At 41.2% G+C, this 20,820-nt stretch overlaps 1 protein-coding gene across 1 annotated transcript in view; it reads left to right on the top strand.

Annotated features, from left to right (window-relative positions):
- DGAT2L6 (diacylglycerol O-acyltransferase 2 like 6) overlaps window positions 1-11,439 on the top strand; it is a 34,997-nt gene extending 23,558 nt beyond the window's left edge. The window contains exons 2-7 of the mRNA XM_072816974.1: window positions 5,914-6,024; window positions 6,851-6,921; window positions 7,284-7,488; window positions 8,123-8,297; window positions 10,550-10,761; window positions 11,191-11,439. Of these exons, the coding sequence (XP_072673075.1) occupies window positions 5,914-6,024; window positions 6,851-6,921; window positions 7,284-7,488; window positions 8,123-8,297; window positions 10,550-10,761; window positions 11,191-11,345 (929 nt within the window). The 3' untranslated portion in view covers window positions 11,346-11,439. The remainder of the gene's footprint in view (window positions 1-5,913; window positions 6,025-6,850; window positions 6,922-7,283; window positions 7,489-8,122; window positions 8,298-10,549; window positions 10,762-11,190) is intronic.
- The last annotated feature ends 9,381 nt before the right edge of the window (window positions 11,440-20,820 follow it).

Here is a 20,820-nt window from a genome sequence, read left to right as displayed (position 1 = left end):
TCTCTTTATTTTTTGGCATTTGAATTATAATGTGTCTTGGTACACATCTCTTTGAAATAGATAAAAAGGATCAAGAATTTTTTTTAAAAAGGATCAAGAATACATTTATCTTGATGAGCACTGAATAATGTATAGAATTGTTGAATCATTCTATTGTACACCTGAAACTAATGTAACACTGAATGTTAATTATTCTTCAGTGAAAAGAGAAAAGTAAATAAAAGAAACCAAAGTGCTGAAAGGAAGAAACATCCAACCAAGAAAACTCTACCTGGCAAGGTTATCATTCAGATTTAAAGGAGCGATAGAGAGTTATCTTATTAGGAACTCTGCTTCTTGAAGCTGTCTGTTTTCCTCCCTAGGTTATGGAATATTTCAGCCATTGTTTTCTCTAATAAGTTTTCTACTGCTTTCTCTTTCTCTTCTCCTTTTGGGACCCATTTAATACAAATGTTAGTCTGCTTGATATTGTCCCATCAATCCCTTAAGCTATATTCACTTATTTTCATTTTTTTCTCTTTGCTGCTTGATGTTAGTTTTTCTGCCCTGCGAAATTGACTGATCCTTTATTCTGCTTTACCTAGACTGCTATTGAACCACTCTACTGTATTTTCCAGTTTAGATACTATATTCTCCAGCTGCATGACTTCTATTTGGTACTTTATTGTTTTCTATCTCATTGTTGAAGCTCTGTGTTTGTTCTTACTTCTCAAGTTCAGTGAACATCTTTATGGCCATTACTTTGAATTCTTTATCAGGTAGATTATCTCCATTTTTAAGGTTTCTTTTCTTGAGGTTTTTTTTCTTGTTCTTTCAGTTGGAACATATCCCTCTATTTTCAATTTGCTTGACCCTCTATGATTGTTACTATGTAACAGCTATTTCTCCCAGTCTTGAAAGAGTGGCTTTGTGTAGGAGATTAAATTTATCATTTAGCTTTTCTCTATCTTTTGGTTGTTTCTCAGACCTTTGTAATTGTTTAAGTAGCCTGAGTTGTTCTCCATAGATTCCATTTGTTGAGGGTATGCAACACCTGTTAGTGTTCAAGAGAGAGATATCTCAAACAGTTTAGTTTCAGGCTAATTATAAGCCAGATCCTCAGGCAACAGTTTTTAAGGTAGGTAAATATATACAGTCTTGTGAGTCTACAGTATAAATCCTGCTGACATCCAGACAAGATGCTCTGGAGGTGTCCCCTGGGCAATAGTTGCAAAAATTGTGGCTTTAGACTTTAAGCTCCTTTCTGAGTGGTATTAGCCAGCTGTGGGGAGGACAAGGGAGGCCACTAATACGGTGTCTCCCTGTCCATATTCCCTGGGGTGTGCCTCTGTAGCCTCTGGATGTATGGCAAACCTAAAGCCTGTCTCTCAGGCTGAAGCTTCAGGACAAGGAAATAAAACTTCTTCACATGAAAAGTAGGAGTTTGTTTCAGTCTGCTGTTTGTGCAGTGCCTTGTGGGTGGTAGCCTGCCAAAGACTATCTCCCCAATTGATTTGGACTCATGGGACCCATAAATACATTCCCCTTGGCCACCAGAGCCAGGTACTCAAGAGGTGTCCTTTGTATGGGCTGCATGTGCTTGTTGGCTATAGCTTGGTGGGCCACGACTATAGCACATTGGGGTGGGGCACTTGGCCAGCCCAGCTGCAGTGAGATAGTCTGCACTTGCAGTGCATGGGGCGAGGGTGGCAGTCCTACTGGAGCTAGCAGGCTAGGGATAGGGTGTGAAAAAGTCACCTGCTAGTGCCAATACCAACAGAGCAGAAGAACTAAAAAATGACACCCACAGGTGCCTCCATCTTTGAAGAGCATCCAAACAGGTTTCTGTTTCTCTAGCAGATGCTTTAAGATTAATAAATGAGTTTCCAAGTGACTTTCAAATGATTGCTTTTGTGTTGGGTCCTAGGGCAAGTGGATCTGTGTGCAAGCTCTTTTAAGTGTGAATTTTCTATTTCCTAGTCCTATGGTTCTCCTTGAAGTAAACCCTGTTGGTTTTCAAGACCAGACACTTCTGGTGCAGTTCCCAAGGATTGGGAGGCCTGAAAGGAGGGACAAACTCCTCACTCCTCAGGGACGAGCTCCAGATTATGAGACACCCTCCCAAATGTGGGTTACTGTTCCTGAATGTGAGAGTTTCTTGCTAGACTGTGTCTCCACCTCTCCTACTTATATCAATGTGACTTTTTATCCTTTGTTGTGGAGGCTCTGCTCAGGTATCTTTCAGGGCCTTTTCAGAGGAAATTGTTCCTTGTGTAACTGTAGAGTTGCTGTGTTCATGGGAGAAGATGAGTTTAAGATCTTTCTATACCACATCTTGAACCCTCCTATGGCCAATGGATCTTTGAGAAAGATGCAAAAGCAATTCAATGGAGAAGGGCAGTCTTTTATTTTTTAAAAAGATTTTGTTTATTTATTTCAGGAAAGAACATGCACACAAGCAGGGGGAGGGGCAGAGGAGAAGAAGAAGCAGACTCCCCACTGAGCAGGGAGCCCAGATGCAGGGCTTGATCCCAAGACCTTGAGATCATGACCTGAGCTGAAGGTAGTCACTTAACCAACTTCAGGCACGGCTGAAGGGTAGTCTTTTAAACAAATGTTGGAACAACCAGATATCCATATGTAGTATGTGAACCTTGGTCAAAACCTCACATCTTATTTAAATAATTAACTCAACATGAATCACAGACATAAATGTAAAACACAAACTGTAGGGATCCCTGGGTGGCGCAGCGGTTTGGCGCCTGCCTTTGGCCCAGGGCACGATCCCGGAGACCTGGGATCGAATCCCACATCGGGCTCCCGGTGCATGGAGCCTGCTTCTCCCTCTGCCTGTGTCTCTGCCTCTCTCTCTCTCTCTCTGTGACTATCATAAATAAATAAAAAATTAAAAAAAAACCTGTAAAACTTTTAGTAAAAAACTTAGAAGAAAACCTTCATGACCTGAAGTGAGGTAAAAGGTTCTTAGATTTTTAGATTAAAAATATATAGGGCAGCCTGGGTGGCTCAGCGGTTTAGTGCCGCCTTCAGCCCAGGGCCTAATCCTGGAGACCCAGGATTGAGTCCCACATCTGGCTCCCTGCATGGAGCCTGCTTCTCCCTCTGCCTGTGTCTCTGCCTCTGTGTGTGTGTGTATCTCTCATGAATAAATAAATACAATCTTTAATTAAAAAAAGCACAATATATAAAGGGAAAAATAATAAATTTGACTTCATCAAAATTAGAAGCTTTTGCTCTGAGAAAGACCGTGTTAAGAGAATGAAAAAATAGATACAAACTGGGAGAAAATGTTTGCAAATCACATATCCAACATAGAACTTGTATCCAGAATGTATAAAGAACTCCTAAAACTCACCAGTAAGAAAACTCAAACGACCCAATTGAAAAATGAACCAAAGTGAAATAGACACCTCCCCAAAGAGGATACAGAAGGCAGATAAGCACATAGAAAGCTGTTAAGCATCATTAGATATTTGGGAAATTAAAATTAAAATTTGAGATGCCACACCACACATCTATTAGAATGGCTTGGCCATCTTCAATACAAACTAAATTAAGAGCCTGCCTTATGTGAACCTCTTCCTTGATAATCCACACTAAGATTTCTCACTTGAACACAGACAAATTTTTGGAAGCATCTCCTGGTGTCAAGGCCGTAATATCTAAGGGAGGGTCACATATACATATGCACAAAAGGTTGTTCTTTATCATTCTTGCCTCAGATAACTTTGCTTTCTGTCATAGAATTCCTTGTTCCATGAGATTTAGCTCTTCCACCTTTGGCCTCCGTTTCCCTTATCTCTTTATTTTTTAAAAAATATTTATTTACTTATTTATTCAGAGAGAGCAAGAGACACAGGCAGAGGGCGAAGCAGGCTCCATGCAGGGAGCCCGACGTGGGACTCAATCCCAGATCTCCAGGATCACACCCCGGGCTGCAGGCGGCGCTAAACCGCTGCGCCACCGGGGCTGTCCTCCCTTATCTCTTTAAATCACCCTTCTGTCACTGTGAGTGATACCAGTGACACTCAAACAGGCTGCATCTGGCAGGCTGGTCCTCAAAGGACATTTATGGTCTTCTGAGGTGTCACACCTGCAGTTCAAATAGATTCCACAAGGGGGATGGTGTTTATGGAAGTATAGCTCTTGGCTAGACTACCCTTAGAACTTGTGTATAACTGAAAGAGACCAGATATTAGGTACATAATCCATCTATGATTTTTAAATAGCATCTATTTAAAAATAACACAAATGTTGCCTAAACACTAATAATTTAAGTTAACCAATTATTGAAAAGAGAAAACATTTATTTTTCAGTCAATCTGTAGATGTTTGCTAAACACCTACTGTGTGCAAGGCACTGTTCTAAATACTGGGGATACAAACTAAATTTATTTGGAGCAAGATATAAAAGAAATGATACATTTAGACTACCTTTAATTATTAATGATTCTTGCTGAGTTTTGTTCTGAAGCTTACCTGGCAAATTTACTCTCATCTTTTATGAGGGTCAGAGGTAGCAGGATGTTTATCAGTGGTAAGCTTCCTGCGAAATTCCTCCCACCACTATTTCCTATTTAATTAGCATGATTATAACAACCATCTCAACTAGTTCTTGCAAAGAGAATTCAGCCGATCACTAAGGTTTCTTCTACTCCATAACATGATTTTTTAAAGAAAGGCCCATTCCATCTTTTTTCCTGTTTTTTTTTTTTTTCATCTATGTCCAAAATGCAAGAAACAAACCTGCTGCTAAATAACTCTTGAGTTTCTTCCCCTTCTTTGGAAATTTCATCTACCTAATGTGGTTACCTGGCCAAATAAGTCATTCCTTTAGCTGGGTCTTTTTTCATTCACATGTGTACTTAGCCCCTCTTTCCCATTAGTGCAGATTATTTTATTTTTTAAGATCTTATTTATTTATTTATGAGAGACACAGAAAGAAAGGCAAAGACATAGACAGAGGGAGAAGTAGGCTTCCTGTGGGAGCCCAATGTGGAACTCCATCAAAGGACCCCAGGATCAGGACCTGAGCCAAAGGCAGATGCTTAACCACTGAGCCACCCAGGTATCCCATGAATGTAGGTTTTAAAATGGGATTTAATTCCTTACTGCTGTGAGATGTATCATGTTTACATTTCAAAGTCTACTGTGACCCTTTGCTAACAGAAATAATGTTACCCTTTCTAGATTTTTGAGACATTCTGAATGTGACAAAACTGAACATAGGAAAGTGCTTTCTAAATATGTGTTTTCTTCTCAGCATCAGCCTATATACGACAGGCAGCCCTCTTCACTAGTATGTACTGACTTAGCAGTTCCACAAAGAAAGGAGGGTCAAGGGACACCTGGGTGGCTCAGTGGTTGAGCATCTGCCTTTGGCTCAGGTAGTGATCCCGGGGTCCTGGGATCAATTCCCTCATTGGGCTCCCCGCAGGGAGCCTGCTTCTCCCTCTGCCTGTATCTCTGCCTCTCTCTGTGTGTCTCTTATGAATGAATGAATGAATGAATGAATGAATAAATAAATAAATAAATTCTCCAAAAAAAGAAAGAAAGGAGGGTCAAGCTTTTAGAAAGGAATTCCTGAAGTCTCAGAAATGGGATGTCAGCCACTGGTTCAAGGTGCTGTTCTTGCCAAGCAGTGCTGTCATTTGACCCCAGCTGAGGGCCTGCTCTGAGAATATCATGGTTATGTTGTTTCCTCAGTTAAGATCTCAGCCATCAAAAAGGGACCCAGGTCCAGGGACTCAGAGTACAGCCTGAACTACAGCAGAGCTGGAAGAGGTTGTGACGGGAAAGGGAGAGAAGGGTCTCACATCAGCCTTGACCTGCTCCTTCTGTATAGAGTGGAGATGGCAGTTAGAGTTATATTAAACTTGAAAGAAACCAAAGGAAACTGATTTTATTTCCCCTCAGGAGCGATTCCTGTTTTGCTTATACCCTACTTTCTGGTGTTCACTAAATTATGGATCTTGTCTGTGCTCACCTTAGCCTGGCTCGCCTATGATTGGAATACCCACAGTCAAGGTATGAGACAAAGGAAGTGTGATGGTCCCTGTCTGTGCAAAAGATGGAACCAAAGGGAGAGGGAAATGGAGGGAGAGAGTGGGAGAAGAAGAGGGAGAAAGGCTGAGTGAAGTAAGTCAGTCGGAGAAGGACAAACATTATATGTTCTCATTCATTTGGGGAATATAAATAATAGTGAAAGGGAATATAAGGGAAGGGAGAAGAAATGTGTGGGAAATATCAGAAAGGGAGACAGAACGTAAAGACTCCTAACTCTGGGAAACGAACTAGGGGTGGTGGAAGGGGAGGAGGGCGGGGGGTGGGAGTGAATGGGTGACGGGCACTGGGGGTTATTCTGTATGTTGGTAAATTGAACACCAATAAAAAATAAATTAAAAAAAAGAAGAGGGAGATAGGATAGGAAGGGGAAAGAAGGGGAAAGGGAAAGGAAAAGAGTTAGGAAGGTGGAGGGCTGGAAAGATGGAAAGAAGCAAATAGGTGTACAGGGAAGGAGACAGAGAGAGGAGAGCAAAGCTCAGCAAGGAAAAGAGATCTCATCTCTCCCAGGCTTCTGAGGAAGAATTAAGAGGTTTCAGGGCAGGTGCCCTCAGTTTTGGGACATTTACCTATCACTTTCCTGGCTGGCTCCAGGGAAGCAGGGGTCTCCTATATCTTCTTGGGGGTTGGACTCAGGGACAGTGCCTACAGCACTACGTTCTAGAGATACGGAAATGTGAAAAGGGGACTTCCTCTGTGACCTGAGGACTATAGGAAGAACCTTCTACCTCTAAGAGATGTTTGAGGGATTGTAGCTCATCAGCTCTTTCCTTCCCTTCTGTACCCACAGGTGGTAGGCGTTCAGCTTGGGTACGTAATTGGACCCTCTGGAAGTATTTTCAAAATTATTTCCCAATAAAGGTAACCACTCTTCCTTTTGGTGCTCTTGGGTCCTGTTGCCCAGACTTTCCCTCCCCACTCAGCGCCATGTTTTCAAAGGCTTTAGTGGCCAGCAGTGAAAGTCAAGTCCCAGAAGCATAATGCAGAGTAGGCATATAAGATAGATGGGCAGGTGGGGAGATGAATGGATAGCAGCCTTTCTTCACAGTGGCAAACTCTCTGAGCATCATAACCCCTGGCAATCCTCTGACAGTGATGACATCCCAATGAACAGAGATTTGGGGCTCCCCAAGGGAAACACAGGCTATCTGCTGGTATCTGGGTCCACATGTCCTCTCTTCCTTCTTCCTATCCACCACTCTGACTCAATCTCTCTCTAACAGCTGGTGAAGACTCATGACCTCCCTCCCAAACACAACTATATTATTGCCAATCACCCCCATGGGATTGTTTCTTATGGTGTGTTCATCAACTTTGCTACTGAGGCCACTGGCTTTGCTCAAATTTTTCCAGCCATCACTCCTTCCATAGGGACCTTGGAATGGATTTTCTGGATCCCCATTGTGCGAGACTATGTGATGTCAATGGGTGAGTATAAGAAATCATCCCATTCTCTGGCCTACCTCAGACCTCCAACCCCAGTAAGCACTGACAGTCCACATCTCATATCTTGATGGAAGAAGACTTGTAAAAAATGAGTCCAGAACACATAAAGCCAGTAACAAGAGTATGTGGCCATGCATCAGGTTCTGTCTAAGATCTGGGAGGCAGGGTTTAGTTAGACAGTAGGATAAGTTACAGGCATTTATAAGAGTTGCCAAGAATTCTTTCAGAGGAGGAAGCAGAAGTCGAGTTCAGGATCAAAGCCAAAGTGTAAAACAGAAGGTTAGTGGTGGCTAGTGGCTAGTCCTGATCACTCTTGAGGGAGAGAACTCTGGACAGTTTCTAGAGCTGTAAGACTGGGGAGAGTGGATAGTATTGATCTAAGAGGCAGCAGGTATAGGAATTCAATGTAGTATCACAGATTCCCCACAAGACAAGCAGCTGACCCTAAGGACCAACCTCAGGCTAGGGCTAACCCAGGATGTGGAGGTCAAAGACAGAAGAGTGGAAACAATAGTCAGGAAACAGAACTCTCTTCAGCATGAAGAGCCCAGAGGAACCCCTTTCCCAAATCTCAGGCACCAAGTTTGTTATGCCACTTGACTCTTTGGTTTCACAGGTGTGTGCCCAGTGAGTGGCTTGGCCTTGAAGTATTTGCTGACCCAGAAAGACTCAGGCAATGCTGTGGTTATTGTGGTGGGTGGAGCTGCTGAAGCCCTCTTGTGCCGACCGGGAGTCTCTACCATCTACCTTAAAGAACGTAAAGGTTTTGTGAAGTTGGCACTGAAGACAGGGTGGGTCCCCAGGTTCTGGTGCCCTATTGTCAGAGTGCCATAGGTACTCTGTAGCACCTCTCCAGAATGGCTCCCTCCTTTGGAAACCTGTTAGAGGGGGCTCTCTCTTTACTCTGATTGCTTCCCTCTGCTCCTTTGCCCCGTCTTAATGGTGTTTGGGCCTCCAGATAACATTTGTAGGCATTTTTTTTATTTGAAGTTGGAGAAAGAACAATGGGAAAAGACTTTTATCTTCTGCCCATTAGTCTAGTAGGCTAGGGGTCAGGGGAAGTGGAGCTTTGCTTTCAACTCACTAACTGAGAGGTCCAGAGAACCTACCCAGGACAAGGAAGGCATTGGGCTGGGGGCTGGGAGGATTGCAAAAATAAATAAGACATGGTTATTGCCTCCAAACAGCATATAATCTGGTTTGATAAATAGAATGCATTTGTTCAGCAGTTAGTGAACAACTACTGTGTGTCAGGCATAGTACTAGGCATTGAGGATATAAAAATAAATGAAACCTGATCCTTGCCTTTAAGAAACTGACAGTCCCATGGGAACAATAGATATGCACACATATAATTACAAAATATATCCAGAAGCCAACGACTTACATCTCAGCTGTAAACCCCCTGGTTTAAATTAGCATAATCTCTCCCCTCATTATTACAGTCTCCTAACGCTCTGCCTGCTTCTTTCCCTGCCTCCCCCACATCCAAGAGTCTACTCTCAACTGTAGCCAGGATGACTTCATTAAATGTGAGATTGTGTCACTACTCCAAATGCTCCAATGGCTCCAATTTCACTCTGAGCAAAATCCAAAGTCTTTACAAGGGCCTGCAAAACCCTGAATAATCTAGTCCTTAGCAACCCCTCATCACCCACTGCTCTCCCCCTTACTCATTCTATTAGGGCTACAGTGATCTTGCTGTCCCTCAAACAAGCCACATGCTCCTGCCTTAGGGTGCTCTAGCTGTTCCCTCTGCCTGGAACACTATTCCTCCAAATAACTGTTTGGGTCATTCCCTTACTTACTCCAGGTATTTGCTCAAATGTTTCTTCTCAGGAAGTTCTATCCTGACCATCTTGCTCTATTTTTTCCCTGTTGTATTCATCATCTTTTTATATATCATTGATTTTATTTATATATCTGTTTTGTTTGTTATTATTTACTGTCTTCCCCCAAGAAAAAATGCAAGGTATTTTAAAAATCTATTTTGTTCACGGATGTGTGACAGTGAACAGGGCTAGGGCTTTATACAGTGCTGACACACAGAAAGAGCTCAATAAACATTTGTTGAATGTATAATGTGCTATAATAGAGTTATGTACAAAGTGCTATGGGAACAACAACTGATGGGAAAACTTTCACTCCAAGTAGAAGTTTCATGAGTGAGTGACATTTGAATTATGAGCTAAAATATTAGTAGGAGTTGCCAGCCAGACCAAAAGGGAGAAAGGACTCAGGAAACCTACAACGTATCAGGCACTATGTGAGGCCCTAAAGATCCAAAGATGAATGACAGATTTCCCACCTTTGATCAGCTTGACAGGCAACTAGGAAGTCAGATAGGTAAGGGGATGACTGTAATAACTGAATTAGAATAGTGTTAGTGCGGAGAAAGATGAGCACTAGATAAAGAGTACCTAATTCACATTGTGGGGGAGGGAATTGGAGGTAGTCAAAAAAGTTTTCTTCAAGAGATTGAAATTGGAGCTAAGCATTGAAGGGCAAAATAGAATTAGCCATGTGAAGACAGAAGGAAGGCATTTCTGGCAGAGGGAGCAGAATGTACAAAGAATCATAGACAAGAAACAACTTGGCACACTTAGTATGGCTAAGCAGATTGCAAGAAAGGAGTGGGGAGAGGAGAAGCTAGCACAAAAGCTAGAGCACAAAAGCCATGGCAAGCAGCATGATATAAAGTGAGGATCTCTGGAAGAGCTTTAAAGAGAGGAATGACAGGTCCAGATATGCAGTTAAGGAAGATCACTCTGGATGCTGGGTGTAATGACGGCAGTTAGATTGCCTAAGATTAGTTTCTTTCTATCATAAGACAAGGTACAGCAGCTCCCCCTTCCCCCCCCCCGCCCCCCAAAGGGTTCAGTTAAAAGGGTGGGGCATGGCAAGAATGAAACAAAAGCTGAAGATGTTTGGGTACTTGGGTTCTTGTCCTATAATAGGCAGATTGGAAAGGTTTCACACCTTGGAGAGGATTTTGCTGGGGGGGAGCTCCCTGGAAGAGTTAATACTTCTCCTTTCTTTGCAGAGCATACCTTGTCCCTTCTTATTCCTTTGGAGAGAATGAGGTTCACAATCAAGAGACCTTCCCTGAAGGCACATGGATAAGGTTCTTCCAAAAAACCTTCCAGGCCACATTCAAAAAAATCCTGGGATTAAATTTCTGTACCTTCCATGGTCGGGGCCTCACTCGAGACTCCTGGGGCTTCCTTCCTTTCAATCGGCCCATTACCACTGTTGGTGAGCTTTCCAATACCTTTGGACCACCCTCGTTGTTGATTCACCTCACCCAGGTCATCCATCAGTCCAGGAGGCCTAGCAAACAGCTGGGATGGGCAATGGGAATTCCAGTAGGATTGGCTGAGGGCAGGGTGGGCAGGACAACTAAACAGTAAGAATTGTGGCCATTTAATAGCTCCCATGAAACCATTTTTATTCACAAACATTCCTTCATCATTCTTCTGAGCCTTCTTCTCATTCTCATCAGCATGCATGAGATAAGGTATTTGGAGAATGTGGGATGGAAAGGAGCTAGAGCAGCAGGGAAAAAAAGGAAAGGGAGGGGACACAGATACTGAGTTTGATTGAGTATGTGGCTCCCTCTGAAGGATGGGTAATTTGAGTTGGGGAGGGGAGGCTCTGATGCTTATCTCTTCTCCTGTCCCATAGTTGGGGAGCCCCTGCCAATCCCCAAGATTAAGAGGCCAAACAAGAAGACAGTGGACAAGTACCATGCACTCTACATCAGTGCCCTGCGCAAGCTGTTTGACCAGCACAAAGTTCAATATGGCCTTCCTGAGACCCAGGAGCTGACAATCATATAACAGGAGCTATATATCCCCCACTTTAGAAATCAGAGTCTTGGGATGCCTGGGTGGCTCAGCGGTTGGGCTTCTGCCTTCGGCCCAGGGTATGATCCTGGAGTCCCGGGATCGGGTCCCGTATCGGGCTTCCTGCATGGAGCCTGCTTCTCCCTCTGCCTATGTCTCTGCCTCTCTCTCCCTGTATCTCTCATAAATAAAATCTTTTTAAAAAAGGAGAAGAAATCGGAGTCTTGTGAATCCACAAGTCTTTTTTTGTCCCCTGACTCCAACCAGCTCTCTGATCAAAGGAATGAGAAGCCAAAGAGCACCAGGGCTCCTTCCTCCCAAGCCTTAGCAGCACCATCAGTATGTAGATTTAGGCTTAGAAGACTTGTTGAGAATAGGAATGATTTGTTTCCTCCACCTCCTTACAATTTGGGAAATACAACAAGGTAAACCAGGAACCTGACCTGTAGTTCCTGATCCAAGTTGAAAGGATTCCCTCAGTTGTGACCCAGTTCTACACTGGCAAAAATTTTTACATGTAGTTATGCTGTCTCTTCTATAAATATAAAGGTCTACTCCTGAAACCAGTATTACACTATATGTTAACTAACTATAAATTAAATAAAATTTTGGGGCATTTGGGTGGCTCAGTTGATTAAGCATCTGCCTTCGGCTTAGGTCATGATCCAAGGATTCTGGGATCAAGCCCCTTGTCAGGCTCTCTGCTTGGCAGGGAGTCTGCTTGTCCCTCTACCTCCCCCTGCTTGTGCTTTCTCTCTCACTCTCTCTCTCTCTCAAATAAATAAAATTTAAAATAAATAAAATTTTGAAAAAAATAATAAAGGTCTAGATACATAAAACAGGCTTTGACTAGTTTCTTTTTTGGGGGGAGGGCTGGATACGTTATACTTTATTGATGGTACATGACAAGGTAGGGCTCCCCAAGCCCCTTCCTTTCCTCAGGGGTTCTGGATGTAAATTGGAGGTCAGGAGATTCTCAGTATGTTGGGGGATTAAGTCGGGGCAGGGACTCCCCAGCAGCTGAGGGCCTCTCTCTTCCTCTTGTTCTTGCTAGGGCTGATGGTCCAGGAGGCCTTGGACCATGAGGCCCACCACCCGATTGCTGTAGCTGAATTCATTGTCATACCAGGAAATGAATGAGCTTGACGAAGTGGTCATTGAGGGAAATGCCAGCCCCGGCATTGAAGGTGGAAGAGTGGGTGTCACTGTTGAAGTCGCATGAGACAACCAGGTCCTCAGTGTAGTCCAGGATGCCCTTGAGGGGACCCTCCGATGCCTGCTTCACCACCTTCTTGATGTCGTCATATGACTAGTTTCTAATTACTGTAGTTCACTACTGGTCTTCCCTCAAACCCTGCCAGGAAGCTGGTCTGTGGAGAGCCATTTTCCTCTTCTTCATCCATCCTTTATACTTCCTCTGACAAAAAAGGTGAGGAAGAAGGACTGTTATACAGTGTAGGAGACAGCAAAACTGTGAAAATTGACATAGATATCCACTGAGTAGTCCATCTCTCCTAGACTCACGTACTCCTAGACTCATGTAACAATTCTGGGTCAGAAAGAAGGGAGCCACGAGGGCAGCCTGGGTGGCTCAGCAGTTTAGTGCCTCCTTTGGCCCAGGGCATGATCCTGGAGTCCCAGGATCGAGTCCCACATCGGGCTCCCTGCACGGAGACTGCTTCTCCCTCTGCCTGTGTCTCTGCCTCTTTCTCTCTCTCTCTGTGTCTCTCATGAATAAATAAATAAAATCTTTAAAGAAAAGAAAAGAAGGGAGCCATGAGACCAGGCACACACTGTGAGTCTACTTTATGTCAAGTACCTACTGTGTAATAGGGATTATGCCATCATTTTCACAATCTTTGTCTCTTAATGCCAACACCAGCCTTGTGAGATTGAGGTCATCTCCATTTCTCAGTAGCTAAAACTCAAAGCAGTTAAGTAACTTGCCCAAAGTTACATTGCTTTGTATAGAATTAGCATTCAAACCCAAGTCTTGCTAATTCTAATCCAAAGGTCTTTCTAATATCAACCACCACACCTCCCATTCCTCATTTCTTAGAGACCTATTTATTAATCAGCTTAATTTTCCTAAATAAGGACCCATGATACCCCACTTAAATTAGTTCATAAGTGTGGGCAAAGTCATATGGATTTTATTCAGAGTGGATCCATGTTACACCTCAGGGAAAGTAATTTATTCATTAAAAAACTTTTATATCAATAGATTGGAATTGGGAATCCAGAAACAAACTCATACATGTGTGATCAATTGAGTTTTGCCAAGAGTGCCAAGACAATTCAATGGAAAGAAAGAATAGTCTTTTCAATTTATGATTCAGGGCAACTGGATATTCACATGGAAAAGAATGAAGTTGGAACTCTACCTCATACCACATACAAAATTTAACTTGAAATGGATCAAAGACCTAAAATGAGAGCTGCAGCTATAAAACTATTAGAAGAAAACATAAGAGTAAAGTTTGCTGGCCTTGGATTTGGCAATGGACTCTTAGATAAGACACCAAAAGCACAAACAACAAATGAAAAAATAGCTAAGTTGGACTTCATTAAAATTAAACACTTGTGTTTCAAAGAACACTATCATAAAAATGAAAAGACAACCCACAGGAGAAATTTGCAAATCACATGTCTGATAAGAATATAGTATGCAGAATATATAAAGAACTCTTACAATGACAAAAAGCACAATTAAGAGTGAGCAAAGGGGGGTGCTTGGGTGGCTCAGGCACCCAATGTTGGTTAAGTACGCAACTGGACTCTAGGTTTCTGCTGAGGTTGTGATCTCTAGGGTGCTCAGGGCAAGTACCATAATCAGTGGGGAGTCTTCTTGGAGATTATCTTCCTCTGCCACTCGCCCCTAACTTGCATGCAGGTACATGTGCACTCTCTCTCTCTCTAAAAATAAACAGGTAAATCTTAAAAAATGAGTGAAGAATTTGAATGGAAATCCCTCCAAATAAGATATACAAATGAAAAAGTGCTCAAAATTTTTAATCATTAGGGAAATGCCAATCAAAACCATAATGAGATACCATTTCACACTCCCTAGGATGACTATAATAAAGGCAGGCAATTACAAGTATTAGTATTAATAAGGGATATGGAGAAATTAGAACCCTAAGGCATTGCTCTTAGGAATGTAAAATGGTGCAGCCCCTTTGTAATACAAGTTGGTAGTTCCTCAAAAAGTTAAATATGGAGTTATTGTAAGACCTAGCAGTCCCACTCCTACATATAGACCCCCAAAATTGAAAATACATGATCACACAAAAATTTGTACGTCGATGATCATAGCACAACTATTTATAATACCAAAAAATGAAAACAACCCAAAAGTCCATCAGTTGATGAATGAATAAACAAAATATGGTATATCTATACAATGGAATATTATTCAACCATAGAAGGAATTTCATTCCTTCTGTTACATGCCACAACATGGGCAAACCTTGCAAATATTATGCTAATTGAAAGAAGCCAGAAACACAGGCTGTATATTACATAATTCCATTTCTATTAAATGTCCAGAATATGCAAATATAGAGATAGAGAGACATAAAGTAGATTAGTGATTATCAGGGACTGGGGGAGAGGGGAAATGGGAGTGACTGTTAATGGGTATGAAGCTTCTTTAGGGGATGATGAAGATGTTGTGGAATTAGATAGTGATGGTGGCTGTGCAACCTTGTGAATAATTAAAACCCACCATATTGTACACTCTAAATAGGAAAATTTTATAGTATGCAACTATATCTCGAAAAAGTAATGTTTAAGAAAAATCAGCCTTTAAAAAATGGTTTTACTTATTTATTTGAGAGAGAGAGAGAGAGAGCAAGAGACCACAAGCAGGGGGAGTGGCAGAGGGAGAGGGGGAAGCAGGCTCCCTGTTGAGCAGGAAGCCTGATATGGGGCTCCATCCCAGGACCCTGGGATCATAACCTGAGCCAAAGGCAGGCACTTAACCAACTGAGCCACCCAGGTACCCCAAAAATCATCCTTCTAATTTAAGGAAAAACATGTGAGTTGTATTAAAAGTTGTATAAAAGTTTAAAAATACACAATATTTTTAAAATACTTTTTTAAAAAATACTTTTTATTTTGAAATAATTGCAGATTCACAGCAAGGTGCGAATGTGGTCCATTGGACCCTTTACCCAGCTTCCCATGATGGTGACATCTTACATAATTGAGTACAATATAAAAACAGGAAATTGACACTGGTACAATACTATTAATTAGACTAGAGGCCTTACTCAGTTTTTACTATTTTTATGCACGTTCATTTGTGTATGTGTGTGTAAACTGACAATTTGATGTCATGTACAGATTTGTATGATCCCCATGACCATCATGACATAGAACTGTTTCATCACCATAGAGTAACTATCTAGAACCTCACCTGTATAATCACACACCTCTGCCTTCATCCCTGTGCCCTGGCAATCACTGATCCATCTTCCATCTCTATAGCTTTATCATTTCAAGGATATTATATAAGTGAAATCATACAGCATGCTGTCATTTGACATTAGTTTTTTTCCTTAAACATAATACCCTTAAGATCCATCCAAGTCATCATGTATCAATAGTTCATTCCTTTTTGTTGCAGAATAGGATTCCATGGTCTGGATGCACCAGGTAGTTTAACCATTTACCCATTGAAGGACATCTGTATTGTTTCCAGTTTTTGGCTATTACAAGTAAAGCTGCTATTAACACCCATGTACAAGTTTTTGTATAAATGAAAGTTTTGACTTCTCTGGGACAAATGCCTAGGAGTGCAATTGCTGGGGTATATGGAAATTGCATATTTAGTTTTATAGGAAACTGTCACACTATTTTCTAGAATGGCTGTACCACTTTACATTCCCATCAGCAATATATAAAGGATTAAGCTTCTCTGCATCTTAGCCAGTATTTCATATTGTCACTTTCTTTTTTAATTTTAGCCATTCTGATACAGATGTAGTGATATCTTCTTGTAGTTTTAATTTGCATTTTTGATTTAGATCAATCTCTGTCGGCTAGAAATGCCTGGGGGCACTCACCTGGGCCCTGACTACTTGTGGCTAGCCCACAGACATTTCCCCACTGGATTCAATGTCGTGGCTGGCCCAGTTTTTGTGGTTTTTATTATTATTGCAAAACACACCTCAGCAACAACCATCAGAGAACTTTGAAAAAACAAGATTTATTACTCAGGTTCCGGAGAATACACAGCACACCAGGTGCCACACAGTGAGGTCATAGGTAGAAATAGAAAAAGTATGCAGACTTGGGGTTCTGCCATTACTGGGATCAAGAGTGGGGAGCCTAGGGCTTCACAGGTTCATTCTTAATTGGTGAATTTAATATATCAGAATAGGAATTAAAACTTGGGAAGGGAAAAGGAAGGTCACGCAGTCAGTTATCCAGGTCACCAGGGCTTTCTAAAAGGGGAACCTTAAGATTGAGTGTCACCTGGCTCTTTATCTCACTGTGTGGCTGGTAATGTATTTATTTGAGATGAATGTCTTTGATATGGATGTTTTGGCAATAAAAAACTTAATGCCAGGCATTTATGTTACAATCCAAAAGCTAATTGTCATGCACTTACACTACAATTGTCCTAATGGCTGAAGACGTTAAACATTTTTTCATTTGCTTATTTGCTGGCCATATATCCTCTTTAGTGAAACATCTCTTCACAACTTTTGCCCATTTTAGATCTTGACTGTTGAAAGTTCTTTATATATTCCAGATACTAGTCCTTTGTTGGATATATGGTTTGCAGATGCTTTCTCCTAGTCTGTAGCTTGTCTTTTTATCCTTTTAACAGGGTCTTTTACAGAGAAAATATTTTTACTTTTGATGAAGTTGAGTTTACCAAATTTTTTTAATGAACTCTATCAGTTTAGTATTGTAACTGTAACAAATTACATTATAGTGGCTTTCTCACTCTATAATATATGAGGAAAAATGCCAAATCAATTTTAAAAATTAAGAAAAGCCATAACTTAAGACTAAAATATGATATTTTGACTTTTGACTCCATAACACAAAATAATCCAAGCAACAATTTTGACAAAAATATTAACTCTTAATAACATAAAGATAGAGTGAGATATCAAAGGAAAATATTTTTCCTGAGTAGAGTATATTTCTGGTTTAATAGCTACAGAAAAAGAACCCATTTGTTATACTATCAGAACTGGGGAAGGGGTTATCTGTAGAAGCATTAATGGAATTCCTGGCAAAGTTAAATGAAATCATTGAGGAGGAAGGCTACTATTTCCAAACAGGTGTCTAATATCAATGAAACAGGCCTTTTTGTAATCTTACACTGTCACAAATCTATCATGTCAAGAAATACAAATCAAGCCTTGGCTATAAATCAGAGGTATTGAATTGTTAGATTCTTAGAGGAACTCAGCCATAAAGATTTCACTTAAATAGGAGAGCAAAGGGTCATTGTTAGAGATGCTCCAGAAATTATCCTACTCCAAATATTTGTCATGTGTCAATACATATCTTATTGATAACAAAAACTTTCCAGAAAGATGACTCTATTTTAAAATGCACTCAAAGTTCTTAAGAGTAAAAAAGAATGCCTATGTTTATTTACTTAAGGAATATTTAGCAGAAAAATGTGACACCTTCATTCTGAAATTCGAGGACTTGTATTTTTGTTTTTTTCAAAAATTCACATACCATATAATTCACCTTTTAAAATATACAATTCAATGATTTTTCATATATTCACAATGTACATCTTAGGCTAGCCCATGAGGAAAAATAACCCCAAAAGAAACATTTATGATGTAACGTTTCTATTTAGTGTTTTGTTTTATACAGTTAATGAGAATTTTATAAAAACATATACTTGACATTGCAGCAATGTCCACAATAGCCAAACTGTGGAAGGAGCCTCGGTGTCCATCAAGATGAATGGATAAAGAAGATGTGGTTTATGTATACAATGGAATATTACTCAGCTATTAGAAATGACAAATACCCACCATTTGCTTCAATGTGGCTGGAACTGGAGGGTATTATGCTGAGTGAAGTTAGTCAATGGGAGAAGGACAAACATTATATGGTTTCACTCATATGGGGAATTTAAAAATAGTGAAAGGGATTATAGGGGAAAGGAGAGAAAGTGAGTGGGAAAAATCAGACAGGGTGACAGAACATGAGAGACTCCTAACTCTGGGAAAAGAACAAGGGGTAGTTGAAGGGAAGGTGGGTGGGGGGTGGGGGTGACTGGATGATGGGCACTAAGGGGGGCATTTGACGGGATGAGCACTGGGTGTTATACAATACGTTGGCAAATCGAACTCCAATAAAAAATATACAAAAAAATCAAGTTAAATAATGAAATAATATAAATCATAATTAAAATTTGAGAAATTAGAAAAAACATATACTTGAATTTTATTTTTATTATTTTCATTACCAATTTTGATATTTTTACAGTGTAAGATGAATTTTCGGGAACAAATTACAGTGTATTATATTGCACCAATAGGATATGGGTTTACCTTATGACAACTTAATGTCTGAACTTGGTCAAGGTCATAGTCTTGATCAAGGTCATAGTCATAGTCATAGTCTTGGTCAAGGTCATAGTCTATGAGTTATTTGCAAACAATATGATTGCTTATTTTAAAAACTCAAGAGAATTGAGACGCCTGGGTGGCTCAGCAGTTGAGCGTCTGCCTTTGGCTCAAGGCATGATCCCTCAGTCCCGGGATCAAGTCCTACATCGGGCTCGCAGCATGGAGCCTGCTTCTCCCTCTGCCTGTGTCTCTGCCTCTCTCTCTCTCTCTGTCTCTCTCATGAATAGATAAATAAAAAATTTTTAAAAAGAAAGAAATTAAGTTGAATGTTTAATGCACTTCCAATTAAAATCCTAATAGTTTTGTTTGGCACTTAAGAAAGCTATTCTAAAATTCATCCAAAAGAATACAGTCAGAAAATAACCAGGCAGAGGCATGTGAGTGGCTCAGTCAGTTAAGCATCCAACTCTTGATCTCAGCTTAGGCCTTGATCTCAAGTTCAAGAGTTCAAGCCCCACGTTGGGCTCCATGCCCAGTGTGGAGTCAATTTAAAAAAATAACCAATTTTTGAAAACTAAAGTAATATGGAGGAATTAGCACAACTAGATGTTAAACATGTTATAAATATTCAAGCATTAAAATAGAATAGTACTGGTGTTAGCTAGGGTAAAATAGTAAGTTACTCAAGTATGAGGGCTGAAAGATCTTTCCTTGGCCCTGGTGGATTCTAGGACAAAGCAAGACCCCAACCAAATGGCACAACACTACTGTTTGAGTGTGCAGCAAAGTCAAGGTCCCTCAGAATTTGTTGAGCTGAAGAATTGAATGGGGTGTCTGCACAGGCATCCCTGAACAGGCTTCCCTGAAGTGCCACAGATTCAAGCTCACTACTTACTGTTCAGTGGTTGCTTAACAAGAGAACATCAAGAAGGACAGTGGAGAGAGGTTGGAAGGAAATAGGTGAAGGAAAATGTTCCCTGTTAGGGGGAGGGAAAGGACCTTCAGACTCACTGTTGCCCCCCCAGGTCCAAGTCTTCACAGGGGACCCACCTTTCTTGGGCCTCCTCTGCAGAAACACCACAGTCTGAAGGCATAATGTCTGAGAGAAAACTAAGACCTTTTTAGAGCCAGGCTCTAAAGGTGGCTCTGAGGCTCTGGCTCTGGCTTTGGCTCTCAGGACCTGATGGTTCTCAATAACTAGTTTTCCTCTCTTCCTCAGTAACTGGAAGAAAATTCAGCTTAGGGATGGCCTAGGACAAGGAAAGAGTGAGTCAGAAAACAGCAGTTACACAAATAGCTGGAGCGGGACTCCACCCCTTTGACAAACCCAACTGCCTGGAGGTAAGCCAGGTGACACAGTCCAAAAGCATCTGTGCAAACAAGTCCTCCCTGAAGACAAGCAGAGTCTGGGAGTTGCCTCACTTTTCATCCCGAGGATCTCTCATACCATATGACATATATAGATCATTATAGCACACATTGTTCATAGAGGATTAGCAATTCAGCAAATGTGTCAGCTTAAATTGTTATTTATCCCACATCGCTAGTGCTTTCAAGCTATCATAACTATTCTTTCAATATTTTAACAAATGCTTATGGAGTTCCTACTATGTGACAGGCACTGCTCTAGATGCTGGGATTGTAGCACTGAATAAAACAAAGACCCTGCCCTCTCAGAGCTTACATCCTAGCTGGGAGAGACAGATAAACAAGCAAGCAAGGAACCCCATCAGATAGTGATAAGTGCTGTGAAGAAAAATAAGGACAATAAGGGATCAGCGTGTGATGGGGAGTTCTATTTCAGTGAAGCTGGTGAGGGAGGCCTTCCCGAAAGGTGATATTTGAATAGAGATCTGACTAAAGTGAGGCAGCCAGTCATGTTAATGTTGGAGGAAGAACAGTCCTAGCAG

This window comes from Canis lupus, chromosome X, assembly GCF_048164855.1.
Source record: "Canis lupus baileyi chromosome X, mCanLup2.hap1, whole genome shotgun sequence".
Lineage (NCBI taxonomy): Eukaryota > Metazoa > Chordata > Mammalia > Carnivora > Canidae > Canis > Canis lupus.
This window is presented reverse-complemented; position numbering and strand designations above follow the sequence as displayed.